The sequence below is a fragment of the Drosophila santomea genome, unplaced genomic scaffold (assembly GCF_016746245.2).
Source record: "Drosophila santomea strain STO CAGO 1482 unplaced genomic scaffold, Prin_Dsan_1.1 Segkk63_quiver_pilon_ctg1_scaf, whole genome shotgun sequence".
In the NCBI taxonomy this organism is placed as follows: Eukaryota; Metazoa; Arthropoda; class Insecta; order Diptera; family Drosophilidae; genus Drosophila; species Drosophila santomea.
In genome coordinates, this window is record NW_025318995.1 from 499,185 (window position 1) to 518,895 (window position 19,711).

General features: G+C 46.1%; 2 protein-coding genes across 3 annotated transcripts in view; both read right to left on the reverse strand.

Annotated features, from left to right (window-relative positions):
* The window catches only part of LOC120457614 (angiopoietin-2), a 190,773-nt gene that overhangs the window by 58,860 nt on the left and 112,202 nt on the right, over positions 1-19,711 (reverse strand). The window lies entirely within an intron of this gene.
* LOC120457615 lies at positions 10,676-13,391 on the reverse strand. The gene is made up of 2 exons (XM_039645125.2): positions 13,141-13,391; positions 10,676-10,765 (listed from the first exon to the last, which is right to left on the reverse strand). Exons 1-2 carry the CDS (start codon positions 13,389-13,391, stop codon positions 10,690-10,692), a joined length of 327 nt encoding a protein of 108 aa, XP_039501059.1. The 3' UTR covers positions 10,676-10,689.

Sequence of the window (19,711 nt, forward strand, 5' to 3'; positions counted from 1 at the left end):
TCGAAGTGTGTTCATCGTAAAGTCGCCGTACGTGGATGTAATTGCTAGCTCCAAATTTGCAAATTCTTACCCCTCACTCAACGAGTGTTTGCATACATTTACAAATTTTGTAATGGAATTCGTCATCCTGGGCTCACCGTCGCACACATTCAAGAGGGTACTCAGATGATGCTGCGGTTGGTGCAGCGCGCTCATTTATGGGAGGACATGCAGTCCCTAAAAACGCTGGGAAGAGTTTCCTCGTCTAGTCCCATATCTTCGCTCTCGCCGTTCCTGGATCAATTTGGACTTCTTAGAGTAGGCGGTCGCCTCCGGAATTCGTCATTGGACTTTGATGGCCGCCACCCGAAAATCCTTCCAAGGTCCCATCCAGTGACTCTGGCAATTATTTCGCATTACCATAAAAGCAATCTTCATGCCGGACCTCGAGCTCTTCTGGGTGCAATTCGCTTGGAAGGATCTCACGCTTTTGAGGTTGCTGGTATAGACTTCTGTGGACCCTTCCTTCACAAGTCAGATACTCGCAACAAGCCCACGGTTAAATGCTACGTCTGCGTCTTTATATGCTTTGCAACCAAGGCAGTGCACCTGGAGCTGATCAAGGATCTCTCGACAGTTGCATTTCTGTGCGGACTCAAGAGGTTCATATGCACCCGGCGGAAACCGAAGCAAATTTGGTCAGACAACGCCACCAACTTTGTCGGCGCCAAAAATGAACTTCTAGAACTTCGATGGTTATTTCTCAGCAGCGAGCATCAAGGCTCCGTTCAGAATTTTTGCCTTTCGGAGACGATTGACTGGCGGTTCATCCCTCCACGGTCGCCCCATTTCGGTGGACTTTGGGAAGCAGCGCTGTGGGTACGGCGGTTCTGACCTTTGACGAGCTGAGGACGCTGGTGTGCCACATCTCGGCAATTATTAACTCCAGACCTTTAGTTCCCGTTTCAGAGAACCCTGCCGATCTGGACGTCCTCACTCCGGCGCATTTTCTTAACGGTGGTCCGCCTTCGTCGTTTGACGAGCCAGATATAACGGGCCTAAACTATAATCGGCTTGACTCTTGGCAGCGCATCTCCTTTCTTCAGCAAATATTTTGGTAGCGATGGAAGGAAGAGTACTTGACGTTGCTCCAGCAGCGCTCCAAGTGGCGCACCCCAAAGCCTGGCGTAGCCGTGGACAACGTCGTTCTTGTTAAGGATGAGAATCTACCCCCAATGAGATGGCCTTTGGCAGTTGATTCCTGGCAGAGGCGGCGTCGCTCGAGTTGCAGAATTGAGGACCCCGTCTGGAGTAATAAGGCGGGCAGTGAACAAGCTGTGTCTGCTTCCCCTTGAGGACTCTGTTGGAAGCCAAGCTTCCAACGGGGGGTAGACTAATCTCATACTCTTTAATATTGTAAGCCGAAGTAGTCAGTGGTAGCAGTTGCGATGCCCATAGTGCAAACCGCTGTTCTCGCACGCATTTATCTGTGCGGCGCTCATTCCGTGTTCTCTTTGTTATCTACCTACGTTAAGCTTGGGCGCTGCATTTCGGCTGTCTGTCCCGCCAATTGTCACTTCTTCGTTTTTCGGCAAAGACTCAACTTGTGCATTTGAAATCGCTCTTCGTCGGCCCTAGCTGCCGTAAACAATTCGCAAAATAAACAGTATCGGAAAATAAACAAACTTTCTTCGGCTACTTATTATTCGCAACAGCTATTGAAAAAGCTCAATAGCTAAACAACTATATTTTGAACAATATTTTAAACAAAAAGATGTTAATTTAAAAAAAAAAAGAAGAAAAAAGTGATAAATGCTGAACATTAGTTCGTACACAGAAAATCAAAAAGTTTTTGTATGGTAAGTTTTTTGATTTCACATATAATAGTGCCATTTGAATTATAATAGTGTCATAAAACAGGGTGTTGCAAAATGGACACCATATGTAAAAAAATATAATGATGTGCATACAAATTAATTTTACACGCTTACGATTTTACATACTTACGCTTCAATCAAGTCAGGCTACGTGCGGAAGAGTACACTCACTTGCGAGACGTTATTGTCATCAATGCAGACGCTGCCGAAATTGGTAACTCCGTCATTTTACCATCATCATTCGTAGGCAGTCCACGTCATATGCAAGAATATATACAGGATGCTATGACTTTCGTGCGCGAATATGGACGACCGTGTTTATTTATCACGTTTACATGTAACCCAAACTGGCCAGAGATTATATGTTTGCTTTTGTCATGACAAAATGCTATACATCGTCATGACATTGCAGCACGTCTGTTCAGACAGAAGTTGAAGTCTTTCATATTTAATTACTAAATTACATGTATTTGGTCCCACACGTTGCTGCCTGTATTCGGTTGAATGGCAAAAGCGAGGATTACCTCATGCACACATTTTGGTTTGGTTAGCCGACAAAATCCGACCTGAAGAAATCGATAATATAATTTCCGCTGATATTCTAGATCCGTCTACAGACGAAATGCTGTTTGATATTGTTACAGCAAACATGATTCATGGTCCATGCGGTACTCTCAATCCTTCATCGCCTTGCATGGTAGATGGAAAATGTACCAAACATTTCCCAAAAGATTTCACTAACGATACCATCACAAATCTCGACGAATATTCAATATATCGTAGAAGGAATACCGGTAATGGTGGGCGATCATTTATTAAAACCATCAACAACACAGAAATTGACATTGCCAATCGTTGGGTGGTGCCATATTCGCCTTTGCTGAGCAAGACATATAATGCTCATATTAACGTTGAATCCTGTTAAGAGCATCAAATACATTTGCAAGTATGTCCATAAAGGCAGTGACATGTCCGTGTTTAGAGTGGAAAATACCACTGCTAATGCTCCTATAATTAATCAAAACGATGAAATAACGCTCTACCAAATCGGTCGGTACATCAGCTTGGCGTATCTTTGGCTTTCCTATTCATGAGCGGGATCCAGCAGTTATTCAATTAGCCGTCCATCTTGAAAATGGACTGCGTGTATTTTTAACGAACGAAAAATGTATTAACCTTGCGATTAATCCACCAAAAACACACTGCATTTTTTGAATTGTGTAATCGTGCGGATGATTATGGGGCCTTTGCACGAACATTACTCTATTCAGAAGTACCACGCTATTTCACATGGGCTCAAACAAAAAATTGGACTCCCCGCAAGCAAGGCTTAATACATGTCCCAATTTATTCAATTCGAACGCCTTGGGGAGGATGTTTACAGACAATCCAAGGCAGACTGAGTGCTTTTATCTTCGACTGTTGTTGGTTAATGTTACTGGCCCGTTATCATTTCAAGATATACATACGGTGGATGGACAACAGTATGCGACATATAAAGATGAATGCCTTGCACTCAAAATAACCCTGACGCGGTGTGCAACATAAAACAAGAAAGAACGCTATAGTCGAGTTCCCCGACTATCTGATACCCGTTACTCAGCTAGTGGAAGTGCGAAGGAGAGTCTTCAACACTGACAGTTTTTGGCGGTTTGTGGGCGTTAGAGTGGGCGTGGCAAAAAGTTTTCTTGCAAGTCGATAGAAATTTAAAAAACTGATACAAAAATGAAAAAATATCAAAACATTTTTCAAAACTGTGGGCGTGGCAGCTTTGGGCGGTTTGTGGGCGTTAGAGTGGGCGTGGCAAAAAGTTTTTTAACAAATCGATAGAAATTTACAAGACCAATACAGAAATGAAAAAATATTTAAACATTTTTCAAAAGTGTGGGCGTGGCAGTTTTGTGCGGTTTGTGGGCGTTAGAGTGGGCGTGGCAGCATGATTCGACAAACTTGCGCTGCGTCTATGTCCCTGGAGTCTGTATGCCTAATCTCAACTTTCTAGCTTTTGTAGTTCCTGAGATCTCGACGTTCATACGGACAGACAGACGGACAGACGGACAGACAGACAGACGGACGGACGGACAGACGGACAGACGGACGGACAGACGGACATGGTCAAATCGACTCGGCTATTGATCCTGATCAAGAATATATATACTTTATATGGTCGGAAACGCTTCCTTCTGCCTGTTACATACTTTTCAACGAATCTAGTATACCCTTTTACTCTACGAGTAACGGGTATAAAAACAATCGTCCATGGCCAGAGTGCTGAAGCAATGTAAAATAATCATCTGGGATAAATGTAATATGGAACACAAACATTCTCTTGCGGCATTGAACAGGACTTTGAAAGATATTAAAAACAACGACAAACTATTTGGCGGCACTATCTTAGTCCTTTCAGGTGATTTCAGACAAATACTTCCAATCATTCCACGTCCAACATAACTGGATGAGATCAACGCGTGCTTAGAATCATCCCCATTATGGCGTAATGTAGAAAAACTACAGCTCAATATAAATATGCGCGTTCAAATTCTTTAAGATCCATCCGCTGAGACATACAAAAAGTTGTTGCCTGGGAACTCAGTAGCATACAATCCTATTGATAAAGTTGGTGAAGAACGCGAAGCTGTTAGTTTTCCCACCGATTTTTTAAACGCATTGGATTATCCAGGCATGCCACCGCATAATTATACCCGTTACTAGTAAAGTAAAAGGGAATACAAGATTCGTTGAAAAGTATGTAACAGGCAAAAGGAAGCGTTTCCGATCATATAAAGTATATATATTCTTGATCAGGATCAATAGCCGAGTCGATCTGGCCATGTCCGTCTGTCCGTCCGTCTGTCCGTCCGTCTGTCCGTCTGTCTGTCCGTATGAACGTCGAGATCTCAGGAACTATAAAATCTAGAAAGTTGAGGTTAGGCATACAGACTCCAGAGACATAGACGCAGCGCAAGTTTGTCGATTCATGTTGTCGCGCCCACTCTAACGCCCACAAACCGACCAAAACTGCCACGCCTACACTTTTGAAAAACAATTTAATATTTTTTCATTTTTGAATTGGTCTTGTAAATTTCTATCGAATTGCCAAAAAACTTTTTGCCACGCCCACAAACCGCCCAAGACTTCCACGCCCACACTTTTGAAAAATGTTTTGATATTTTTTCATTTTTGTATTGGTCTTGTAAATTTCTATCGATTTGCCAAACAATTTTTTGCTACGCGCACTTTAACGCCCACAAACCGCCCGAAGCTGCCACGCCCACACTTTTGAAAAAGGTTTTGATATTTTTTCATTTTTGCATTGGTCTTGTAAATTTCTATCGATTTGCCAAAAACTTTTTGCCACGCCCACTCTAAAGCCCACAAACTGTCAGTGCTGAAGACTCTCCTTCGCACACCCACTAGCTGAGTAACGGGTATCAGATAGTCGGGGAACTCGACTATAGCGTTCTCTCTTGTTTTATATTAAATCAATAGAAATGTACAAGACTAAAAACATGAAAAAATTTCAAAATATTTTTCAAAACTGTGGGTGTGGTTATTTTGCACGGTTTGTGGGCATTAGAAGGGGCGTGGAAAACAATTTTTTGGCATACCGATAGAAATTTACAAGACTAATACAAAACTGAAAAAATATCAAACCTTTTTAAATAAGTGTGGTCGACGAACAGATAGACCGACATGGACAGATCGACTCTGCTATTGATCCTGATCAAGAATATATATACTTTTTACGGTCGGAAACGCTTTCATCTAAATACTTTTACACGAATCTTTTTTAATCTACGAGTAACGGGTAGAATAACATCAGGCTACGAGGAATACAATATTTTGTACATTAAAACTAGTTCCTTTAACTAAGCACTAATAATTTAAAAGAAAATCCTAATTTTTCAATAATTAAGTACGTTTGCGAAGCCCCTTTTACTTTAAAAGCCCGCAGTACCTCCTCAATCTCCATGAGGACAAAACTGCATCTTGCTAGTGGAAATCATAAGACAAAAAATAATTTATAGTCCAATGAAATCAGTAATGGAAAGCATAGGCCATAACCTACTACACCTTTAAAGAATCATATTCTTTGGGGCAAATGCTTTATCGACAATCGTTGACAAGAATCTTACGTGTTTCGAGCCCACCAAAAAGGCCAACATAAATCTTAATGTACTCTAAGATGTTTTTATCATTATTAACCCATTTTATGTTCTTAGTTCTCCTTTAGAGTGATAATATACAGTTCGAATTCTCATAAGTAAAATAAAAAAACAAAGAAACTGAGTTGAATATTTTATTATTCGAAAATAACACCATTTATTTAACTTTCTAGGGTGGCTGGTGGTGGAAGTCCTGTGGACGGGGTCTAAATGGTCTTTATCTTCATGATCCCCAAGATCTAACTGCGCGGCAAGGAATAGTATGGTTTCGTTGGAGAGGTTGGGACTACACATTAAAAAAGTCCAAAATGATGATTCGGCCTAAGATATCACCACAACCGACACTATCTGGAACGTCTTTATAGAGAGTGTTCACGCCAGAAGGGCGCATACAGTTGAGCGGCAGTGTAAGCGGCCAATGCTTGTACTCAAAGCTCCTCCACGGCTCGCCAGCACCGCTGCTCGCGCTCATATACATATATATATACCCTATATATATAGGGTGTTTTTTTTAGAGGTATAGAACTTTAAATTGCAATAAAACAACGATGGATTATTCGATTGACATGAATTTTATTGACATGAAAGATAATCTTGTGGCATTACATTTTAAATATGATTTCTGGCATATGACCGCCACGGCTGGCTCGGATGTAGTCCAATCTGGACGTCCAATTTGCAATGACTTTTTCCAACATTTGGCCGTATATCGGCAATAACACGGCGAATGTTGTCTTCCAAATGGTTTAGCGTTTGTGGCTTATCCGCATAGACCAATGACTTTACATAGCCCCACAAAAAGTAGTCTAGCGGTGTTAAATCACAAGATCTTGGAGGCTTATGAAAAATCGGGAACAACAGCAATCTCGTTTTGGGCCCATTCGACGAATCTACGCCTTGCTTGATGATCGTTTGGTTTCAATTCTTGCACGAGTTGGATTTTGTAAGCACGCATGACGAATTGCCAAACCAAACTGAGAATAAATCACTTGACAGCTGTTAAATCGGTCGCCATCTTGAACAGTAATGCCAACTTAAAGTTCTATACCTCTAAAAAAAACACCCGTTACATTTTTTAAAACACTGTCCAAAATTCCAAAATACAAACCACAAATTCAACTAAATTAAATCAAATATACATATACATATATTCAGCAAAATTTTACATACACATAAAATTATACATACCCATAAATATACATACCCATACATATCCATTGACATAAATATATTCCAATAAAATTTACATCTACATACATATAGAAGAATCACTCCATAGATTTAACCAATTTAATACACAAATAAAATATATTAGCAAAAATAATAAATAATATCGAAACCGAACTGAAAACAAATTTTATCTCTTGGCTAAAAATAAAACACAAATCTCGACATACAGAATAAAATAAAATCTGACTTTTTTCTTCCGAGATTACATTACATATATATGTTTCTCCATACATAAATACATATTGCAAGTACCATATTAAACTCCAAATAATACATACATACATACACACACACAAGTAAGGTTTTTCGTCTCCTCTTTGTTCTTTATTGCCCTGACAAAAAATCGGCGCATAGCGACGAGAGAATACCCTAGAATCGAAACATAAAATAAAATAAATAAGTCCGACGACAAAATTTAAGAAAAAACTGACCCGATTATTTAATAATTATTTAAGCCAAATAATAATTTTTTTACAAGCTATTTCTGGCTCCTATTTCTGGTTCCTAAATTAAAATAATTATTTATCAGTTCCACCCAAATTTATCAGCCTCCCAACTTGGCTTTTTGGCGTGTTTGTTGGTTTTTTTTGGGGTTTATGTTTTCGCATCCGTTTGTCGCGATTTTTCGTTGTGGTCCTAAATCCGGTAGCTATTTTTCTATAAATTATTAGCTATCATCCGAACTCTACTGGTAGCTATTTTTTAGCTATTTTTCCATAAATTCAAATTTATAGCTATTTTCTATATATTAGCTAATTTTTTCGGGATTTCCAGTCGGTAACGATTTTTTATAAATTATTAGCTATCATCCGAACTCTACTGGTAGCTATTTTTTAGCTATTTTTCCATAAATTTAAATTTATAGCTATTTTCTATATATTAGCTATTTTTTTCGGGATTTCCAGTCGGTAGCGATTTTTTATAAATTATTGGCTATTACCCAGACTTCATCTGGTAGCTATTATTTAGCTATTTTTCCATAAATTCCAATTTATAGCTATTTTCCATATATTAGCTATTTTTTTCGGGATTTCCAATCGGTAGCGATTTTTTATAAATCATTGGCTATTTTCCAGACTCCAGCTGGTAGCTATTTTTTTTTAGCTATTTTTCTAAAAATTGCAATTCATAGCTTTTTTATAAATTTGAGCTATTCATTTTCAAGACTCCAATATAGCTATATCTTCTTGTGGACTTCACTCTAGCTATTTTTTTGTGAATCCTCCTAGCTATTTTTCACACTGAATTTTAGCTATATTGTGCTTCATTTAAGCTTGTTACGATGGGGCAAGGCCGGCTAGCCAGTCATCACCAGGGCGGATTCTTCCCCTGTGCCCACAGGTCGCACCATAAATTCCACTCGGCATGGAATCCACAAAAACAACAAAGAAACAGCAACAGAAACTACAAGTGAAGGACTAATACCGGACGACACGACGCAGATTTGGGTCTTCGATGGAAAGGACCCTGACGCACCCTCCCTACCAAGGATCCGTCTATTTCCCATTTGAGGATCTCCCTGGCATGTGGTTCATTGGCTTCCTCCAGGTTATCGGCTCATCCGTTCGTCTTCCCCCCTAATTAATACACTCTAGCAATTCATCGTTATAATCTTACTTATTTAAATATTCAATTATACTAAATAACATTTTCAATTTTTCCAAAATTTTAGGCTTCCATCGCCCTGGGCCAAAGCAAAGACGATACAAAGAAAAAAGACGACGAAAGAGCTGTAGAGGACAACAAAGAAGCGAAACTACTGCACGGGTATTGACATATAAATTAATAAAATTAACAAACCCTCATTTCACTACAGAATTCCTGCCTACATGGAGCTCTAAGGAGGATCAGGGGCTGAGACGGGTCAGGTGGTTATTTACGAAAGGTCCATCCTCCTACACAGGATCGGCCTGGTCTTCTCGGAGGTCGTATTCCAAGATTTAGATTTAATTTTGCTTGGACTCGGCGCGATTTAATTGTACATAAGTTACTGGTTATTTATATCATATTTATAAATTTTTGATCATCGTTTTACGTGCTTTAGGTTTTATCGTCTTTCAAACAAATATTCGTGTGTTTGTTTATGGCATGCTAAACGCCACTAAAATAAATAAATAAATAATTACACACAGACGAATATTTTACATAATTTTAACACGGGCACATAAATAAGTTAAATAAATAAATAAATAACGATTAATAAATAAATAGAAATAAATAAATAAATGCGAATAAATAAGGCGGATTAAATAAATAAATAAATAATTATAAATAAATAATTATTCTAATTTTTTCTGGACGAGCTTCTCCCGGGCGGTTTGGCTTGGTCCTCGGCGGGATTTGAGGTTGGAATCCACCACGGGTTCCAGAAAAGGTCTCCCCGGGTCCAAACTGTGGATATCCCGGGGTCCAGAAAATGCATGTATACCCTATTTATTTTCCACTTCCGGCTGCCGGGTCTTCCTGTTCTGCTTCTGTCCTGCTCCCGTCGATCTCCGGATCGGGTTAAATTATCTTAATTTCCCTATAACAACAATAAAAAAAAACATCACTAACGTTTCCTCGGAGCTTTCACCTCCGGTAGACCGACCGCACTCACACGCTTATGTGCGCCACCGATTTTAAAACACGGCCGTTAGATTTAGTTCGCGGCAGCGGGTCGTCTGATTCCCAAATTTTCTCTGGCCCACATGGCGGTCACCTCGCCCTATTTATGGGCTCGGCTCTGCCGGTTCCCTTTACTATCCTTTTGTTTTCTCCTTTTTCTTCACATAGGTCGAGAACCGACTTCAAGGCCAATGCCAGTGCTCATTTCCCGTCTTAGTGTGTGTGGATGCACTTCGTCGGTGTTCTCCTCTCTCCACATACCATCCACACTTCCCCTTTCTTGGGGTGTGGACGGTAGGGGGCGCTCTACATCCATCCCACTTTCCCCCTTCTCCTCTTGGGACTGCCAACCTCGCCTTAGGCGCTCATTCCAGACGATATTTCTTTCGCCCGCGGCTATCGATCACCGTCAGAATGCAACACCACGCGAAAATTCGCCAATCGAATAGGGAGGGGAATATTCGCGAGCATTCCACACCAACACGTAAACAAACAAATTATGGAAACAAAAAACTCGGACACGCTCCGCGGTGTTCACCCGACGATCGGCCCTTGCCCCTTTGCTCCTGGGTTACCCCAACGTAGGCCACGCCCACGGTAAGCATCCTGCTTTGTCCCTATCTTGAGCGTGTCGTTCTTCCCTTACAGCCGCAGGTCTTTCGCATGGTAGATGCCAATAGGTTTCCCCGCCAGGTCCTCCAACTCGAACATGTTGTTCCCGACCGGCCTCCTGATTCGGCATCTCGCGAACTTCCGGGCGAACTTGGCGTTGTAATTCTTCCCGAAATCGCTCAGGGTGAAGTTACGCCGGAGCACTTCTTGGCCTGGTTTCACGTGGAACTCACGGGCGCGCTTGTTGTATTGCCGGCTGCTCCGCTCGTAGGCCTGATGCAAGTGTTGGCTGATACGTTCGCGGATGATGTCTCTCTTGTTCTGCGAGTTCAACGCAACTACCTCATGATCCGTCATTGACCGCAGTTTCCTGGCCAGTTTGTAGCAGCTGCCGTGGAGGTACATCTGCTGCCCGAATACCGCGAAGAACGGCGTGACGCCTGTCGCTTCGTGGACAGAGTTCCTTATCGCGACTTCGATTTCCGGCAGATATGCGTCCCAGTCTCGGTGGTCCTGCTCCAAATATGTCCGGATTGCGGCCAGTACTGTCCGGTTTACCCGCTCTGCAGCGTTGCTTTGCGGCGAGTACACTGCCGTCCGCACATGCTGGACCCCGTACGCCTCCATCATCTCCTGAAAAGCTTTGGCAGTGAACTGCTTCCCATTGTCGGAGTGGATTACCTCCGGCACTCCAAACTTGAAAAACACCTCCTGCACCAGGAACTCGATGACGTTCGACGTTGTGGCTTCGTTCATGGCCTTCAGGAATGTGAATTTGGAGAAGTGGTCTGCTACTACAAATATCCAGGCCTTTCCTCGCTTGGATCTTGGATATTTGCCTAGGAAATCTATGTAGAGTTTCTGGAATGGCCTCTCAGTCACCACTTCCTGCCCTATCCCGACCTGTGTGCGGTAATTCGGAGCCTTCGACTCCTTGCATTGGATGCATTGCCCCACAAAGTCTCGGACTTGAGTCGTCATCTTCGGCCAGTAATATTGCCGCTGGAGTCGCTGCAGCGTCTTCCTTACGCATCCGTGTCCTGACGTCGGTTCGTCGTGGGCCGTCGCGATCAGGCCAGCTGTGAGCGAGGCTGGGATCCACAGCTTCCAAGACCCTCCTTCGACTTCCTCCTCCAATCTGTCGAATCCGCTGCGTTTGAAGACGAGGTTCCCTTCCACTCGGACATCCGGCAGTCGATCCTGATTCTCCAGAATCTCATCCCGAATCTCTTTGTACTCCTCAGACTCGAACTCCGTCGTGGCGAACCCGAGAGCATCGTCGGCATCCAGCTTCAGCTCCTCTACGCATCTGGACAGCGTGTCGGCCACAACGTTTTCGGATCCCTTCCGGTGCGCTATCTGGAAGTCGAAGCTCTGCAACCTGAGTGACCATCGTGCCAGGCGCCCACTAAGGTCTTTCATGGTCATCAGCCACTTCAGACTGGCGTGGTCGGTGATGACCGTGAACTGCATCAGTTCCACGTAGGGCCGGAACTTTTCGATGGCAAGTACGGCTGCCAAGCACTCCTTCCCCGTCACAGAATAATTTATCTGATGTTTGTTTAGCTTTGCGGAGAAGAAGGCAATCGGACGTTCGTTCTTTTCCTCGTCGTATTGGAACAGGACTGCTCCAACTCCATGGTGCGACGCGTCGCACTGGACAACGAACGGCCTTCTAAAATCGGCGTGAACCAAGACAGGAGCCGAGGTAAGTGCCGTCTTTAGAGCCTGTATCGCGTCCTTGGCCTCGTCGTTCAGCACTAATCGGGTGTTCTTTCCTTTTTTCAGTGCGTCGGTGAGCGGGGCCGCCATGGTCGCGAAGTCCTTGATGAACCGGCGGTACCATCCCGCTGTTCCCAGGAAGCTTCGTAACTCCTTCACCGATTTCGGCTCCGGAATCTTTTGGATTGCGACGACCTGTCCCCATCCATCCGAAGTGTCCCTCCACCGATTATGAACCCGAGGTATTTCAACGCCCTGTAGCAAAATTTTGATTTTTTTTAAACCTATCGTCAAATTCGCTTTTTTCAGGCATTCCGCTACCAACCGGAGAAACCATCAATCGACATAGCCGCTGCGCCGCATTGCACAGGCCAAACGGCATCATGGCGAACTGGTACAAGGGCCTCCCCGCAACCGTAAACGCTGTATATGGACGGCTTTCAGGATCCAACTCCACCTGCCAGAATGCGAATTTCAAGTCGACGCTTGAAATATAGTAGGTCTGCTCGATTCTGGACAGGATTCCCTCGATGCATGGCAGCGGATAAGCATCCTTCACGGTGAGGTTGTTCAGCTTCCGTGCGTCTAAGCAGAACCTATTTTGGTCCGGCCTTCGCACCACTGTCGTGCGGTTACTCCACGGACTCTCGCTGACCTCGATCACGCCCAGCTCCAGCATTTTGTCGACTTCCGCCCACACAATCTCCTGCATCGCTGGCGATTGTGGATAATGCCGATCCTTAAACGGCTCTGCGCCTTTCACGAGCTGGATCCGATGTGTCTCCACCGATGTCTTACCCAGACCGACGTCCTCGAACGCTAGGAACTCTTTCTTTACCGCTTCTAACCGATTTTTGTCTTCTTCTTGCAGGTTCCACTCCTCGATTACAGACTCTTTACCGGCTTTGCCATCCAGCCACGGATTTGTTGCGTCCCACAATTCCTCCACGTTCGCCTTCGGTTTCGTTGCTGGTATCTCTCCGAGGATAGCCGGTGCCAACGCGAATTTCCTCCAGAAATCGATCCCAAGGTATAGCTCTTGCTCCAGGTACGGGCATACGTAAAAGGTAAGTACCTTCTCCACTCCCTTGAATTCTACCGGAACGTGTACTCGACCTATAATTGACCGGTCTTCTCCCGCCGCAGTCCTCACGATCGACGTGTACTTGTCCATGCGGACCCCGAGCTCCTCCAGCATTTCACGGCTGCCTTTTCCCAGGACATTAATGGACGCGCCTGTGTCCAGCAAACCGGAAATGGGCTTGCCATATATCCGGACCTCGGCAAACACCCTGGGATCACCTCCCATGCCCCGACGAACGGCTTCAACCACGGCACGTCGCGTCTGATGCCTCTGCCGGAAACGTGATCTGGCCTTTAAAAGCCTCCGGCTGACGCTCCGCATCCCGTCTATCTGGTGGTTGGCAAATATTCGGTTCCGAACCTCAAGGTACTTCTGCATCCGTTCCTCCGCTGGTAAGTATCTCAGCTTATTGCTATTCTTAATGACGATTTTATTACTCTCTACTATAGTTTTAATTGTTGGTGGCTTCGGTGGAAGGTTTACTGTCGGTTGGACCTTTACTTCGAGCATGGGTCTCCCACCTTTCCGGCGCTCGTCCTCCCGTTTCCCGCACATACCGGGCAGTTCGGTGTGATCACCTCTGGCTTCCCGCAGCGGTAGCAGAAGATCTTCCGCTCCGAGGCTCGGCTGTCCCGCTCCCGCCTCATGAAGGCCTCCTCCACTTCGAGGCACTCCTCTCGCAGCTGGTCCACGCTGTACACCCTCAGGGCATAAACAAACCGGGCGACCTCGTCGGTAAGTCCCTTTTTAACTATGCGGATCATTTCCGCCTCCGGTATCGGTGCCAGCAGTCTGTTTCCCAACCGCCGCATCGCTCGGAAATAATCCTCGACGGACTCACCTGGCTGCTGCCGTCGATCTTGGAGTGCTCGTCTGCGCTCGAACTCGCCTCCGATGCCCCGGAACCTCGCCACCAGGTTCTCCTTGAGGTCCTCCCATGTCTGCGGAGGGCTCTCTTTGACATATTGCCAGTACCACTCGGCAGCCTGGCCTCGCATCAGCTGGTAGAAGCTACCCAGCACCTGGTCCCAGGAACACCGAGACTGCCGCTGCAGGTATTCCACGCGGAACACAAAGTCTTCCACGGCGAGCTTATTTTGGTCGCCGTCGAAGAAGATCTCCCACTTCTCGATCCTGACGCCTCTAACCGAATCTCTTCTCCTTTCAGGACCTCGGAGACCCTCCGTGCTACCCCTTCGAGCCTCACACTCCGTCTGGAAACGCTGCTGCTCTCCCGGATATCCACCGGCGCCGACGTTCCTCTCCGCGAGTACTTCGCTTGCTCTTGGAGGTTTGGGTGGAGACGTCCAAGGATTCTGTCCCTCTGGCCGGGTCTTGGGATATGCGCCCGTCGCCTCCTGGCATCCTCGTGCTCCTGCATGCTCGTGACCACCACTGGGGTCGCCTTGCATCGCCTGCTGCTGCATCGACTGCACGGCTGCTGCCGTTTGCTTCAGCGGCTGGACCACCTTGTTGATCATCGCCATCATCTCGAGGAAGCCTTGGCGAATCTCCTGTTGCAACGTCCGACTGACGTTGTCGGACATCGCCGCCCTGTGCGTCTCGTACGCCTGAGCCACCGCAGAGTTTACCGTCGACGCGATATCGCTCGGAATTCCCCGTGGGGGAGAGATTTCCCAGCTATCGCCGGCTGCACCGGCTGCGCCGCCTGCCGTGCCATCTTCCGCTCTGAGTTGCTGCCCTTCCGGCGGGGGAATTCTAGTTGTCATCTTATCAGCTCCGGACCGCAAGTTATATCTCCTAACCATGAACCTACTCTACCTGCTAATTTCTGTTCCTTACACTAAACACGCTTTCTTTTCCTTTTCTAGACGAAAACAACAAAGCCAAAAAACGGAAACTCAATTGGACAACAAAGGGGGGAAAAAAAGGAGTGATGCCTAACCGGAGCCAACCTCCACATGTACCTCTACCTCTGCGATCGAGTTGTATGCCATGGCGAGCTCCATCGGATCCTCTATCTTCTTCCTGGAAGATAGGGCATCGAGGGCGCTCACATATCTACTCTGCTTCATGTCCAGTTGCGCCGCGGATGCGCTTGCCAGTTCTTTGGCCGTCCCGGGTGCATCGCATGGTGAACCCTGTGTTCCCATGGGCCACCCGGAGACCAGCCATTCCCCCGCGTACATTCGCGCCGCAACCAGCAGAAGACTCATCCCATTGCGAGTCCTCCGTTCGCCACCAGGCACCGAACGGGTCACAAAACTAGCTGGCGGTATCCGCCGCTAGCGACATACCCTTCGCTTGGAGGATCTCTACACTTTAGGTGAGTACAACGACAAAATTACTACAAATATGAACAATTACTTTGTGGTTTATTTTTTTCCAGCATCCCAGGTCTTTCCGCGGCGAGCAATTATGTTCGGCTTTTTGGATAGCCGACATAAGCCATCGCACGCGTTCCAACCTGGTCTGCCGGCACCACGTGGATTCCATTCCCCCACTGGATTTTTATTTGTATCTACTTTTCCGCGTATGGGCTCGAATGTCCTTTTTAGAGGACCTTCGCCACCCCATTCCTGGTTTAGGATTGGGCGTCAGTATGTTACGGCCTGCTGATTTCGATGGGGCAAGGCCGGCTAGCCAGTCATCACCAGGGCGGATTCTTCCCCTGTGCCCACAGGTCGCACCATAAATTCCACTCGACATGGAATCCACAAAAACAACAAAGAAACAGCAACAGAAACTACAAGTGAAGGACTAATACCGGACGACACGACGCAGATTTGGGTCTTCGATGGAAAGGACCCTGACCACCCTCCCTACCAAGGATCCGTCTATTTCCCATTTGAGGATCTCCCTGGCATGTGGTTCATTGGCTTCCTCCAGGTTATCGGCTTATCCGTTCGTCTTCCCCCCCTAATTAATACACTCTAGCAATTCATCGTTATAATCTTTACTTATTTAAATATTCAATTATACTAAATAACATTTTCAATTTTTCCAAAATTTTAGGCTTCCATCGCCCTGGGCCAAAGCAAAGACGATACAAAGAAAAAAGACGACGAAAGAGCTGTAGAGGACAACACCACGGGTTCCAGAAAAGGTCTCCCCGGGTCCAAACTGTGGATATCCCGGGGTCCAGAAAATGCATGTATTTATTTTTATTTTTTTATTTTTTTTTTTTTATTTATTTTCCACTTCCGGCTGCCGGGTCTTCCTGTTCTGCTTCTGTCCTGCTCCCGTCGATCTCCGGATCGGGTTAAATTATCTTAATTTCCCTATAACAACAATAAAAAAAAACATCACTAACGTTTCCTCGGAGCTTTCACCTCCGGTAGACCGACCGCACTCACACGTTTATGGTGCGACCTGTGGGCACAGGGGAAGAATCCGCCCTGTTGATGACTGGCTAGCCGGCCTTGCCCCATCGAAATCAGCAGGCCGTAACAAGCTTTTTCCAGTTGATTGAAGATCTATTGGGGCCTTTTTTCACAAAAATTGGGACTTTTTTTCCTTTCGTGCTCCAATCTCCAGATCCCAATTGCAACTTTCTCCCGAATTCCGACGGGATTCTTTGTTCATCCAGATTTGGGTGCCCTCTGTGTCTGGCGTGCAGGCCTTCTTGACTTCCTTCTCCTAGGGCATAGCTGAGCATGCCCCTAGAGGGAGACAAGAAAAAGACACCCGCACCTGGAAAAGAACAAAAGTTCAACCCGCAATCTCCGCTATCCACTCGCGGTAAGCCAGCACCCAAGCCCGTTAGTCCCAGGGTTAAAACCGCGACTCCCACTCCGAAAGCAAAGGTTTTGCCATCGACCAGTTCGAAGACAACTCCTAGGTTGATCATTTCCCGACCAGTGACGCGAGCGTCTAGTGAGTCTTCTCTATCGAGAAAATCCGAGAGTCCCTCCGCTGTCGGGACTGATTTCCTCCGCGTCACACGCTCTACCACACAGAAAATGGCATCCTCTGAGCAGCCAACGCCCGCAACCGCAGCGTTGCATAAATTCATCGCCGTCAGCGATCGCGTAAGCCTTTTCGAAGCGAAGATCAACACTCCTGATCAAGCCTCTCCGTCCCTACACACGTTACAAGTCCGTCTGCAAAAGGTGCGAGCCTTATGGGACAAAGTGGAAAGAGAGTACGAAACATGCTCTGACCTAATGGCCCAAGAAGGATCCCTCGACACAGTGCCTATTCTCCAGGCCAAATATGACTACTGCTACTCAGTATACGAGTCATGTGCAGCACAAATTGGCGAAACAATCGACAGAGCAACGCCTCAAGTCGCGCAAGCACCCTCTCAGCCGCTAATTTCGTCCGGCTGCCGCTTACCTCCATGCGACACGGAAGTCTTCGATGGCAACTACCTCCGATGGCCCACATTCCGGGACCTATTCACGGCAATTTACGTAAACAACCCCAGGCTGACTCCGGTCGAGAAGCTATTCCATCTCCTTACGAAAACAAGTGGCGAAGCAAAAGCCATCGTGGCGAAATCTCCTCTCACGAATGATGCTTTTGCTTCGGCGTGGGAGGCGCTTCGAGATCGGTTCCAAAACAAGCGACTTTTAGTCAACAGCCAGCTCAAGCTCCTTTTTAACTTGAGTTCAATTTCGCAAGAATCTGGTCATGCTCTAAAAGAGCTACAATCCACGATTCAGGGGTGTTTAACAGCACTAGCGCATTCCCAGGTATCCACAGAAAACTGGGATTGTCTCTTGGTTTTCCTTTGCGCGAGCAAACTGCCCAAGCAGACCCTGTCCTTATGGGAACAGTCGCTAACTGCCAAATCCGAGATCCCAGCTTGGGAAGAAATGAATGCCTTCCTGAGCGAAAGGTATCGGACATTGGAAGCCATCGAAGATATGAAACCGACTCAGGCAGTTCCAAAAAGGCTTCAATCCTTCGAGACAAAGGTCAGCACCAAACAGAAAGGGTGTGACTTATGTTCTAAGGAGAACCATCCGGTAAGATTGTGCCCGCGTTTTCTTCAAATGTCTGTTGACTCGTGCTCCGGCTATATAAAAAAGAAGCAGCTATGTCTGAATTGTTTTGCCAGAGGTCACCAGCTACGTGACTGCACAAGCACACACAGCTGCTTTACATGTAAGGGCAGGCACCATACGCTGCTGCATCGCAGCCCCCCAAATTCCCAAAATGCGAGTTCCTCAACCTCGCCCCCTACACAGCAACCTCCGAGACCCTCCAGCAGAAATGCATCGGCAAGCACCTCAGCGGTGCAAACTTTTTTCGCGTCCGGCACTTCAGCCGTCCTACTGAGCACAGCGATCATTGACGTGTGCCATTTGGGAACGAACTATCGAGCCCGAGCCTTAATCGACTCGGGATCCGAGGCGACGTTTATTTCAGAACGCCTGTTCAACCTCATCAAGTTGCCATTCCGCAACACCCAGACCCAAGTCTCCGGGTTAAATCATTCGGTCTCCGCGAAATCCTCGAAGCTGTGTCACTTCGGGATTCGCTCTCCTACTAAGCCAGGTCTACAGTTAGACACTGAAGCGTACGTCCTTCCGGAGCTCTCAGGCAAACTGCCCTCCTATCCGATCCCTCGGAATTCTTTGAAGGACCTGCCCGCACTCCGCTGGGCAGATCCTACCTTTTTTGAGAGCTCTCAAATTGATGTACTGATCGGGGCTGACATTCTACCATCCATAATGATGGATGGCACCCGACAAAATATTTGCGGCTCGCTCCTGGGCCAAGAAATTATTTTCGGGTGGGTGCTAACGGGGCCGATTTCCAAGGGTAAGCCGAAACGGGTCGAATCCTTCACGACCCAGGTGCACCAAATAGGCGACCCTGATTCGCTCGTCACGCTTCTCAGCAAGTTCTGGGAGGTGGAGGATCTACCAGTAAAGATGGTAAAGAAGTCGGACTCCTATTGTGAAAGGAACTTCCTCCAAACAACAACAAAAGACGCAAGCGGAAGGTACGTGGTGACGCTCCCGTTCCGGGATTCAGGATATTCAAGGTCCATTGCGTTAGCTCAGTTTCTTAGAAACGAAAATCGTTTAAAAAGAGACTTTCCCTTAAAAGAGCAATATGACAGCGTGATCCAGGAGTACCTGGATCTGGGTCATATGAAAGAAGTTCCGCCGACTCACAATTCTCCCTTGTATCATCTTCGTCATCACGGGGTAGTTAAGCCCGAAAGCACCACTACAAAGCTTCGCGTTGTATTCAACGCTTCAAGTCCGTCGGCAAATGGGACCAGCTTAAATGATATCCTTCATGCTGGTCCAGTCCTACAATCCGATCTAAAGATCCAGGTCCTGAAATGGCGTTATTTTCAATACGTCTTCAGTGCAGACATTACGAAAATGTATCGTCAGATCTGGGTCGATCCAAAACATACCCCGTTTCAAAGAATTCTGTTCCGAAACAAGGAAGGAGATATCCGAGACTTTGAACTAAAAACAGTTACCTTCGGGGTCAACTGCGCCCCC

Coding starts and splice junctions, on each gene's coding strand:
- LOC120457615 (XM_039645125.2), bottom strand. CDS start 13,391: ATGCTGGAGGAGCTCGGGGTCCGCATGGACAAGTACACGTCGATCGTG. Junction 10,766..13,140: donor ACGAAACCGAAGGCGAACGT/GGAGGAATTGTG, acceptor ATCCGCGAACGT/ATCAGCCAACACTTGCATCA.